Source organism: Hemitrygon akajei, chromosome 7, assembly GCF_048418815.1.
Source record: "Hemitrygon akajei chromosome 7, sHemAka1.3, whole genome shotgun sequence".
Taxonomy (NCBI): domain Eukaryota; kingdom Metazoa; phylum Chordata; class Chondrichthyes; order Myliobatiformes; family Dasyatidae; genus Hemitrygon; species Hemitrygon akajei.
This window is the reverse complement of record NC_133130.1, coordinates 75,588,704-75,601,468: the sequence shown is the minus strand read 5'-3', so window position 1 is coordinate 75,601,468 and position 12,765 is coordinate 75,588,704. Positions and strand designations below refer to the sequence as shown.

Genomic DNA, 12,765 nt, shown 5'->3' with positions numbered 1-12,765 from the left:
GTGCTGGGAGGAATTTAGCAAGTGGGCAGTCACTCTTGTGGACAGGAATTGTAGTTCTAATACCAGCATAGTGCAGGAAAAGTGATTAGGGAGAAAGAGGAGATGGGCCTATCATCTCGACATTCCTATGCTTGAAATTCTAAATAATTCTTTTCAAATCCCATTTTAAAGATCAAGTTCAATTGTCATTTAACTATACACATGAATACAGCCAAACAAAACAGCATCCCTCCCATGCAAATCACAATACACAGTAGTCACATGCAGCACAAGATACATATAGCACATATAATTATGATAGAAATGAAAATGTATAGTCCAAAAAAATACTATAACCAAAATTCCTGATAGTCATGGCCTGTAGTTTGATGATGATTAGGATGTTGTCCTGGAGCCAAGTTTCTGTAAGAACAAGGATACAGCAGTCCTGATCATGCGTGAGTGCAACTGAAGAGGAATGCAATCCAGCTTTCCTTCCACCTACAAACACTACAGGGCAGCACCCAACCCAGTAAGAACTTCAATGTGTCCGCTGCATCCCTGCTCTCTCCCACATTGCCTTCAGCATCTCCTCCCCGGGCGAATGCAACAGACAACCCTGTGACATGAGGGCCTAGTCTGTGCAACAACCAAGGCTACGCAACTCCCTCAAGTACAGATAAAAGTGCTAATAGAGGAATTACAGGCAACCTTTATTCCTCAGTCAACACCGACGTAACAGACTACATGAACATTACTACAAAGTTAAATGCAAGGCCTGACTGTGCCTAAACCAGCACCCACACTTATCTGCTTTAATTATGACCATACACCTAAAAGATCCTAACTCTCTGCAAAACAGTTTGGTATGGCTTTGAAAGACATATTTTTTCTTTCCTTTAATTAGGATTATTTCCTTAACTTTCTGTGTTTACATCACTTCTTTATCCAGGTTGGATCTATTAAAGGCTTCAAATTACTCTTTCTTAACCCTTGCTCAATCATATGCTTATTTTTTTCCCTCCAGAGCATTAACAAATAAAATTAAATGTTGGGAAAATTCTCAAAGTACTTTACTGAGATAATTATCAAACAAAATTTGATATTGAGCCACTCATGAAATAATAGGCAATATGCCCATTGACTCTGATCCACAGTTCAATAAAATCACAGCTGTGCTTCTATCCCAACACCAATTTCCTGTTCTGTCCTCCACCCTCTAGAAATCTGTTGATCTCAGTTTTGAATACAAATGGTGACCGAGGTCCTCTGGGAAAGAGAATTCTAAAGAGTCACCACACCACAAGTAAAAGCACTTCGCCTCATTTCAACTGTAAATGAAATAAGTGTAATCTTTTATTTTGAGGTTGTTGCACCTAGTTTTAGACTCCTCAGCTAGAGAAAACATTATCAATTTATCCAGCATTACTTCCCTCTTACAATATTGAAGCTGCTTTTCATGAATCAAAATCCTACAGAATAAGCGGCTTGCATTACTCAGTCTTACAGATCTGCCACTGGGGAACCTTAGCTGCACTCCCTCTTAATTTAATCCATCAGGTCCATGTCAGTTCCCAGCAAGTGGTAACCAGAACACTCACTATCTTCATAGCAATCAGTTTCCAAATACTAGAATAAGGATAATCAGGTATTTAGGATTTATAAAGCTCATTAACTTCTATATTAATATTTATTTACCAATACAATTTTCTCTTATCCCACAGATACAAGCTTTCCAGGATCGTTGGTAGATTTTCCTGAGCCGCCTTCTGTCAATAGAGACAGAGAATTTATCAATTTCTTTGCCATTTCCTTAACTGATTTTGTAAGTTCGCCTGTCCCTGTCAGCAGGGTACTCTTTTGCACTTTTGTTTGCCTTTCCCTTTTGGTATTTTTACAGTATTTCTCACTGATTTATCATCATATTCTGTTTCCCTTTCTTTAGCAAAGTCATAGTCATCACTTAGTGAACTCTAAAATGTTTTCAGTTCTCAGATTCACTGCTTTTTTTTGGGTAACTTATAAGGATTTTCCTAAGATTTACTAATATTCTTAATTTCTTCTGTGATCTGTGCTTGGATTATTTCCTACTGTGCCTTTGTGATTTAAAGAAATATATATTTCTAGAAAACTATGCTTTTCTTTAATTGCCTGTCTACTTTCATGCCCTTTAAATGAATCAGAATCAGGTTTATTATCACCGGCATGTGCTGTGAAACTTGTTAATTTAGCAGCAGCAGTTCAATGCAATATATAATACAGAATAACAAGAAAAAAATAAGTAAATCAATTACAGTATACGTATATTGAATAGATTACAAATCGTGTAAAAAACAGAATCTATATTAAAAAGTGCCCCAATCTACCACAAGCAAGCATCCCATCAGATCTTCATATTTTCCTCACTTACAGTAAAAATACTGTTTTAAGAATAAATTATATAATTTTCAAATTAATGGAAAATTCTATATCATGGTCACTCTTTCCTAAGGGTGCCTTTACAACAAAATAATGAATTAACACTTTCTTAATGCACTGTACAACAACTAAAATAGCCTGCTTCTTAATTGACCTAGTTCAACTTACTGAATTAGAAATCCGTTCCATTCCTTTTCTATATAATTTTACTAAGTTGATTTGCTCAGTATAAACATACATTCAAGATCTCACAATTACTTTATTGGTAAATAAAGAGAACATACTTAATGCCTTAGTGGATTTAGAGGTAGATAAATCCCTAAGCTGGGTGAAATTTATCCCAGTCTGTTACAGGGAAGAAAGGGAAGAGACTGTTAGGATTCTGGCTGACATTTTCAAATTTTTGAGGTACCTGAGCATTGGAGGAGAGCAAATATCTTTCACTCTTAAAGAAAGGCAACAGGGAAAAGATGGGTGACTGTAGACCTGTGAGCCCAACAGCAGTGGTAGAGAGGATACAGGAAAAAATGCTGAGGGAAAGGATTAATAATCATTTAGAATAGCAGGTGCTTTAACAGTTACAGCTTTATGGGAGAGCAGCAAAGAGAAAACCACTGTTGAAAAAAACTCACATGAAATCTCAGTTAGAGCTTGCCAGAAGCATGTGGGAGACTCTGAAGAAGGTTCTATGGTCTGATGAAGCCAAAATTGAGCCTTTTGGCCATAAGACTAAATGCTATACACATCATCAAAAACACACCATCCCTACCATGAAGCATGGTGGTGGCTGCATCATGTCGTGGGGATGCTTCACTGCAGCATGCCCTTGGAAGGTAGAAGGTATAATGAATGCAGCAAAATACAGGGAAATCCTGGAGAAAAACCTGATGCAGTCTGCAAGAGAACTGCGACTTGGAAGAAGATTTGTTTTCCAGCAAGACAAAGACCCCAAGCATAAAGCCAAAGCTACATAAGAACGGCTTAAAAACAACAAAGTAAATATCCTGGAGTGGCCAAGTCAGAGTCCAGACCTCAATCCAATTGAGTATTTGTGCACGGACTTGGTAAGAACTGTTCACTCACAATCCCCATGCAACCTAACAGAGCTTGGGAGCAGTTTTATAAAAACGAACAGGGAAAAATTGCAGCATCTGGATGTCCAATGCTGGTAGAGACCTATCCACACAGTCTAAAGGCTGTAATTGTTGCCAAAGGTGTATTAACTAAATACTGACTTGAAGGAGGTGAATGCTTATGCAATCAATTATTTTGTTTTATATTTGTAATTAATTTAAATCATTTTGTTGAGATCTGTTTTCACTTTGACATGAGAGTCTTTTTCTGCTGATCAGTGTCAAAAAAGCCAAATTTAATCCACTGTGATTCAATGTTGTAAACCAAAAAAACAAAACTTTTTATAGGCACTCTACATGAATATCTTGTCTGTGGGCAGCAAGCTTACAGATGATATAAAGATTGACAGAGTTGTTGTAGTTTGGAAGCTAGTCTTCGACTGCAGAATGATACTGACGTGTTGATGAAATGGGTTGAAAAATTAGTTTAATCCAGACAAACGTGAAGCAATGCAATTTGGGAGCATTAATAAGGTTAGGCCAAAAGTGGGAGGGCCTTATAGATCATTAAAATCAGAAGTAACTTTGAGTACAAGTCTTTAGATCTTTGAAAGTGGCAACATAGATATGTTTCGGAAGTTGTATAAGATCCCAATTAGTTGGCATGTTGAATACAAAAGCAGGGAGGTAAAATGTTGAAAGGTATATAAAGACAACTCTTCTCCATAACAAGACACAGATTGGGTATGGGGGAAAAGAGATTTACAGCGAATATGAAGGAGACTTTCTTCACCCAGGCAGTGACAAGTACCACCTGAATCTGGATTTCTGACAGTATTTAAGAAGTGTCCAGATGAGCATTGAATCACTTAGCCATAGTAGGCTATGTAGTACTATCAAGTACCACAAAAAGGGATTAATAGGAATGGGTACCCACTGGTCATCTTTACAAGTTGAGCCAAGCTGACTGTTTTAATGTAGGATTCTAATAAATAAATATCCTCATTAATTGCTTACCCTAAGTCATTGCTACTATTCAAAAGCATAGATACAACAGATATCAAAGATTGCTGAAACGTGCTTCTACTTAACTTCACCCAGACTGATAATTCTATTCCACATTTTACCAATCCAAGAATCTTCATAACTAATCATTAAATCAGCTTGATCAAAAGTAGATTTTATGGAATGACAAACGGGCATACTTCAGTAGCTGGAGCGACAGCTGACAATGTTAAAGCAATTTTACATGTTAGATCAAAAGATCAGAACTGAAGGCATTTCAGATAATTAAGGGGTCAGAAGAGGGTCCTGGGATAGGGAGGGTCAGACCGTGTAGGGATTGAACAACCAAGGCAAGAAATTTATTATCTAGTTTGGGAGTGGGAAGTCCAACAGCAGGGGTTTTGGTGCAAGTTAGGAACCAGGGCAGCAGAGGAAATGCAGTTGTTGGGAGGGTGTGAGCCATCTTCCTCCATCGACAGAGAGATGACAGAAGAGCAAGTGGCTGCAGCAGTCCCGCTGGTTAGTGGTAAGGAGGTGGTTAGTCTGGGAAAGGCGGAGAAGGGTTCCAAATGACAGCGTGCTTTCACCTTCAGCCGTCCCGGGCCTAGCTGCAGGCCTGCAGCTTCGGCTCAGCCTGTTGCCCCCGGTCCGGGGAGTGCGCCGGGCATTTCTTATGCCCGTGTCTTCGGGTGTGACCGGTGGGTTTGGGAGTGGCTCTGGCCTTCTTCTGCTGCTGCTGCTGCCGCCGCCGCCCGCCTCCCCTTTCATTCTTCACACCGTCGCTTGACACTGATTCCCCTCCGACATCTTTGTTCCGCCCTCAGAAAACTGCCGCCCGGCCAGCTCGGCTTCTCCGATTGGTTGCGGCCGATCCCGCTTCTCACGACGTCGGGCAGCGATGGGTGGTGCTGTTGCTATGGCTACCGGTATCGCTGTCAATCAAATTGGATAGGCATTTGCCCGCATTTTTAAATCTCCGTCTTGCCAATATAGAGGTGATAACAGAAGTTTCCGAAGTAAGGTATGAAAAGAAAGTAATTTGGAAACCAGGTCTATCCCTCTGTACTTACCTTCCCATTTAAAGTATTGTGTACAATTTTGATCTTCTAGCGTAAAGGTCCCGTTTGATATCAGAGGGAATACAGCAAAGATTCGCCTTACTGGTCCCTGCCGTGACGGGTCTGTTTACTTGTAGAGAGTGAGAAGCCGTTGCCTCTGATCTGCAGAGTTTATGAGAATGAGAGGTGTCCTCATTGAAACACACAGGATTCTTCGATTATTTTGTGTATATTTATGCGGAGGATGTTTTCCCCTGCTGAGAACCCTAGAACTAGAGGTCACTTTTAATCCAAACCATTGTTTCAAAATAAGGGGCTGGCAATTTGGGACTGAAATGGGAGAAATATCTCTCTGAGGGTGTCAACTCCAGAACTTTCTACCCCAAAAGTTTTGGCTATTATACTGTTTGGTTGTATTTGACTGGTTGATTGTACTTAAATGTAATATCTATATCTTTTTGACTCTTAATGAATCAAGACATATGGGGATAGGGTAGGAATACAGTATTGAGGCTGATGATCAGCCAGTCATGTTCAATGGCATGAAAGGCTGAAAGGCCTACTCCTGATCCTTTTTTTTGTATTTTTTTAATTGGTACACATGAGCCAGGACCTCTGGAGAAAACTCATCTAGTCATCTTCAAAATTTTACCCTGACATCCCTTGCCCATATGAAGGGACAAGGAAAATCTCAGTGTAATGCTTTACAGCTTAATAGGGCATGTTTGACAACCTGGCAACTTGTTCACATCCACCAGAATATCAGTTTATGTCATCTATATAACTGCCTTTAGTGGGGTTCTCAACATAAAAGACTTGGTCTCACAGACTTGTGGGCCCTTCATTAAGTCACAGCAGAAAACTGTGATGTGTGGAAGTACATGGACACAGGGTATCCTTTAATTATTAAAATGTGTATTATCTGTCCTGCTGAAGAGATTAAGATTAGCTTTATTTGTCACAGGTACATTGAAATATACAGTGAAATGCATTGTTTGTATCAAATCAAATCAGTGAAGTTTACGCTGGGTAGCCCACACGTTTCACCATGCTGCCAGTCCCAAAATAGCATGCCCACGACGTGTTTAACTCTAATCATACGTCTGTTTGGGATGTGGGAGGAAACCCAATCAGTCACAGGAAGAATACACAAACTCCTTATAGACAGTGGCAGGAATCGAACAATCACTTTTTACAGCTGGCCCTATAAAGCATTGTGCTAACCATTACACTAGAGTATGAGGTATACATTTATCTGATATCCACTGTAGTGTCTTCATTTCTCTCAACTGTTATATCTAAAAGTTACACTGAGGCCATTCTATCCAATATTGTTTGCCATTACTCAAAAGAACTTTCACCCACCCAGCTATATCTAACCATATTAGTTTATTTTATTTTAAGGAATTGTAAACTAAGAACCTATTTGCTCTCATATTGCTGATGTTAACTCATTTCCAGCAGAAAGACCAACAGAACTTTTCTTTGTTATTGTATCATTGTTGATGTAAGAAATAATAAGTTTATAATATTTAGTATATATTTATCTATCCTCTGAAACATAAAACAGCTTCTAATTCCAGACCTGTTAAATCACAAATCCATAAAACCAGAAGACATAGGAGCAAAATTAGACCATTCAGCTCATCACCATTCCATCCTGGCTGATCTCAGATCCCACTCAACCCCATACACTGCCTTCTCGCCATATCTTTTGATGCCCTGACTGACCAGAAAATGATCAACTTCTGCCTTAAGTATACCCATGAACTTGGCTTCCAGCGCAATCTGTGGTGGAGAACTCCACAGGTTCAGTACTCGCTGGTTAAAAAAAATCCTGCTTCCCTCTGTTCTAAAAGGTTGCCCCTCAATTTTGAGGCTGTGCCCTCTAGTTCTGGATACCCCCACCATAGAAAAGATCCTCTCCACATCCACCCTATCTAGTCCTTTCAACGTTCAGTAGGTTTCAATGAGATCCCCATATAGTTCTCTAAATTCCAGTGAGTACAGGTGCAAAGCTGCCAAACACTCCTCATACATTAACGCCTTCATTCCCAGAATCATCCTCATGAACATTCTCTGGACTCTCTCCAATGACAAAACATCCTTTCTGACACATGGGGCCCAAAACTGTTGACAATACCTCAAGCGTGGCCTGGCTAGAGCAAAGCCTCGGTATTATCTCCTTGCTTTTATATTCTATTTTCCTTTAAATAAATGCCAACATTGCATTGCCTTCTTTACCACAGACTCAACCTGCAAACTAACCTTCTGGGAATCTTGCATGAGGACTCATAAGTCCCTCTTTACCTCTGATGTTTGAACCTTCTCCCCATTTAAATAATAGTTCGCACTATTGTTCCTTTTACCAAAATGCATTATCATACATTTCCCAACACTGTATTCCATCTGCCGCCTTTTTGCCCATTCTTCCAATTTGTCTAAGTCCTGCTGCAATCACATTGCTTCCTCAGCACTACCTACCCCTCCACCTATCTTTGTATCACCCACAAACTTTGCCACAAAGCCATCAATTCCATTATCTAAATCACTGACAAACAATGTGAAAAGTATCAGTCCCAATAAAAAGCCTTCTGAAAATCTAAGTATTATCACCAATGTAGCCATTATCTCTTCAGCAACCTCTCTCAGGACTCTGTGATGTATTCCATCTGGTCCAGATGACTTATCCACTTTAATGCCTTTCAGTTTGCCAAACACTTTTTCCCTTTGTAATAGCAATGGTGCTCACTCGTGCCTCCTGACACTCATGGATTTCTGGCACACTGCTAGTGTCTTCCACAGTGAAGACAGATGCAAAGTACCCATTAAGTTCATATGTCATTTATTTGTCCCCAATTACTGCCTCACCAACGTCGTTTTCCAGTGGTCCAATATCAACTCTCGCCTTCCTTTTATTCTTTATATAACTGTAAAAAACCTTTTGGTGTCTTGCTGTATATTATTGGCTAGTGTGCCCTCATATTTCATCTTTTCTCTTCTTATAGCTCTTTTAGTTTCCTTTTGTTGGATATTAAAAGCTTCCTGATCATCCAACTTCTGACTCATTTTTGCTACATTTTATTTCCTTTTCTTAGCTGTTGTGCTGTTCTTAACTTCCTTTGTCAGCTACGGTTGCCTAACCCTGTCATTTGAGAACATCTTCCTCTGTGGGACATATCTATCCTTCACCTTGTGAAGTATTCCCAGAAACTTCAGCCTCCTTTGTTCTGTCATCATCCCTGCCAGTATCCTCCTCCAATCCACCTGGGCAAGCTCCTCTCTCATGCCTCTGTAATTCCCTTTATTTCATTGTGATACTGATAAATGTAACCCATGCTTCTCCCTCTCAAATTGCGGTATGAATTCAATCATATTATGATCACTGACTCCTAAGGGTTCCTTTACATTAAGCTCCCGAATAAGATCTGAGTTATTACACAACAGCCAATCTAAGATAGCATTTCCCCGAGCAGGCTCAAGCACAAGCTGCTCTAAAAAGTCATCTTATAGGCGTTCAACAAATTCCCTCTCTTGTGATCTGACACCAATCTGATTTTCCCAATCCTCTTGCATATTGAATTTTCCCATTACAATTGTATCATTGCCCTCATTACATGCCTTTTCCAGTTTCCTTTGCAATATCAAACCTACAGAGGCCTATATATGATTCCTATAATGTTTTTTTTTTGCCCTTGCAGTTTCTTAACTCTGCCTACAAAGATTCAACATTCTCTCACCCTATTTCACCTCTCTGTAAAGCTGTAATTCCATCTCTTACCAACAGAGCCACACCATCCTCTGTCTTCCTGCCTGTCCTTTTGATACAAAATACATCCTTTGACATTAAGCTCTCAACTCTGGCCTCCTTTCAGCCATGACTCAGTGATGTCCACAAAGTCATACCGATCAATCTGTAATTGCGCCACAAGTTTATCAACCTTATTCCGAATGCCACGTGCATTTAAATACAGCACCTTTAGTCCTGCATTTTTTGCCCTTTTGAATTTTGCCTCTGAGGTAAAATTTAACTGTTTGCTCTGTCAGCATTTGTATCCATTTATTGGCTTGTCCTTCCTTACATTCATGTTACACCCATCATCTACTTGTAAACCTGTTGGCTCATCCTCAGCTCTATCATACTGGTTCCCATCCCCTTGCCATATTGGTTCAAACCACTCCCAACAGTTCAGGTAAACTTGCCACTTGCCCGTAAGAATATTGCCCCCCCCCCCCCCCGGATTCAAGTGCAACTCATCCCTTTTGTATAGGCCCCACCTGCCCCAGAACTGATCCCAATAATCCAGCAATTTGAATCCCTGCCCCCTGCTCCAATTGTTCAGCCACACATTTATCTGCCACTTTATTCTATTCCTATCCTCACTGTTGCGTGGCATAGGCAGCAATCCCAAGATCACTACTTTGAGGTCCTGCTTCTCAGTTTCCTTCTTAACCCCCTGTATTTTTTCAATACCTCCTCCTTTTTCCTTCCTATGTTGTTGGTACTGATATGTACCACAACTTAAGGGCACTCACCTTCCCTTTTTGGGATATTGTAGACACATTCAAAAGCATCTCAGATCCTGACACCTGGGAGGCAAGCTACCATCTGTGTTTCCTTTTTGCATACACAGAATCACCTATCTGTCCCCCTAACTATAGAGTCCCCTATTACTGCTGCTATCCTCTTCTGTAGCTCTTGTCTATCACCTCCCCACATTCCCTAACAGCCGAAGGTTATCAAGCTGCAGCTCCAGTTCCCTAACACGGACTCGAAGGAGCTGCACCTCGATGCACCTGGTGCAGACCTGGTTATCGGGGAGGCTGGTAGTCTCCTGAAAATCCCACATTTGACACTCAGATCACTGGCTCTGTGGACCAGCTAGCAGATTTTCTCACTGACATCTTCAACATCTCCCTGAGCAGCACCATCGTTCCAATGTGCTTCAAGGCCGCCACCATTGTCCCCGTGCTGAAGAAGTCTTCAGTGTCCTGCCTCAATGACTACCATCCCATTGCACTCACATCCATCATCATGAAGTGTTTCGAGAGGCTCGTCATGAGGCACATCAAGACCCTTCTGCCCCCCTCCCTGCAGTTTGCGTACCATCCCAACTGTTCAACAGACAACGCCTTTGCCATCACCCTCCACCTGGCCCTAACCCACCCGGACAAAAAAGACACGTACATTCGAATGCTGTTCATAGACTTCAATTCAGCATTTAACACAATCACTCCTCAGAAACTGATTGGGAAGCTGAGCCTACTGGGCCTGAACACCTCCCTCTGCAACTGGATACCAGACTTCCTGACTGGAAGACCTCAGTCAGTCCAGATCAGAAGTAGCATCTCCAACACCATCACACTGAGCATGGGGCCCCCCCAGGGCTGTGTGCTCAGTCCACTGCTGTTCACCCTGATGACCCACGACTGTGCTGCAACACACAGCTCGAACCACATCATCAAGTTTGCCGATGACATGACCATGGTGGGTCTCATCAGCAAGAATGATGAGTCAGCATACAGAGAGGAGGTGCAGCGGCTAACGGACTGGTGCAGAGCCAGCAACCTGTCTCTGAATGTGAACAAAACAAGGGAGATGGTTGTTGACTTCAGGAGGGCACGGAGCAACTACTCTCCGTTGAACATCGACGGTTCCTCAGTAGAGATCGTTAAGAGTACCAAATTTCTTGGTGTTCACCTGGTGGAGAATCTCACCTGGTCCCTCAACACCAGCTCCATAGCAAAGAAAGCCAGCAGCGTCTCTACTTTCTGCGAAGGCTGAGGAAATTCTTCCACCCCCCATCCTCATCACATTCTACAAATGTTGTTTTAAGAGCATCCTGAGCAGCTGCATCACTGCCTGGTTCAGAAATTGCACCATCTCGGATTGCAAGACCCTGCAGCGGATAGTGAGGTCAGCTGAGAAGATCATCGGGGTCTCTCTTCCTGCCGTTATAGAGACATTTACACTACATGCTGCATCCGCAAGGCGAACAGCATTATGAAGGACCCCACGCACCCCTCATACAAACTCTTCTCCCTCCTACCATCTGGGAAAAGGCACCGAAGCATTCGGGCTGTCATGACCAGACTACGTAACAGTTTCTTCCCCCAAGCCATCAGAGTCCTCAATACCCAGAGTCTGGACTGAACACAACTTATTACCCTCTACTGTGCCTATTGTCTTGTTTATTATTTATTGTAATGCCTGCACTGTTTTGTGCACTTTATGCAGTCCTGGGTAGGTCTGTAGTCCAGTGTAGTTTTTTCTGTGTTGTTTTACGTAGTTCTGTGTAGTTTTTGTATTGTTTCATGTAGCACCATGGTCCTGAAAAACATTGTCTCGTTTTTACTGTGTACTGTACCAGCAATTATGGTCGAAATGACAATAAAAAGTGAGTTGACTTGATACCCCCTATTCACTCAATATTTAAATAAAAAAAAGGAACAAACTCACCTACTTACATGCTGAAGCTTTGTTAAGCCAAAGCATTACTACTCTGCCTCAAACTACTCCGAAGACGACCATTCCCACGATGACCACTCTGCTAGGTAGTACCTCTCTTTTACAGAGACTGGGTTTTTAAAACTCTTCACCGGACCAATGATTGGTTAAAAATGCAAGAACACTTATTTTGCCACTGCACAGTACTCTAATCATTTGAGTTCAAAAAGTATCACCCATTGTGATCCATCCCACTATAAAATTAAACATAATTCTGTGCTTGATGTGGTAACTCCTTGGTGAGTCTTTTTCAATCATAAATCTGAGTGAATTCTTTATCATGACAAGTCAGGTACCATAATTTAGTTATTTTCTATAAATAACTTTAACCACCAGTGCTCTATAATTACTCTAGTTTAGCACTGCATTTAAAATTTCAAGTAAGCCTTGTTGTTATTGGCACACTGTTGTACAGAAAATCTTAAAAAATATAAATCTGACATTAAGAAATGGGTTTTTGTTTTATGTAATTTCCTTCCTTTCTACCATAGTTATAAAGTCTTAGTATCTGACATCACGTAATAGTCGTCTACATAGAACACGACTCAAGCGTTTTGTAGGATTTAATAGATTTATACACCAAACTACTTGAACTAAACAAGCAAAGGGTACATAATGTATTGAATATATTTCCTGCACAGGGCAGAGGCAGTAGTCATTTGTCATGGACTCTTCCTGTTATAATTTGAACTTCTCCAAAAATCAGAGCAAGTAAAATTCCAGG

At 41.0% G+C, this 12,765-nt stretch overlaps 1 protein-coding gene across 2 annotated transcripts in view; it reads right to left on the bottom strand.

The window, feature by feature from the left end:
- The window catches only part of etaa1a (ETAA1 activator of ATR kinase a), a 32,969-nt gene extending 27,660 nt beyond the window's left edge, over window positions 1-5,309 (bottom strand). For both annotated transcript variants that reach the window (XM_073051243.1, XM_073051244.1), the window contains exon 1: window positions 5,063-5,309. In XM_073051243.1, the coding sequence (XP_072907344.1) occupies window positions 5,063-5,243 (181 nt within the window). In that variant the 5' untranslated portion in view covers window positions 5,244-5,309. The remainder of the gene's footprint in view (window positions 1-5,062) is intronic.
- Window positions 5,310-12,765: the final 7,456 nt, after the last annotated feature.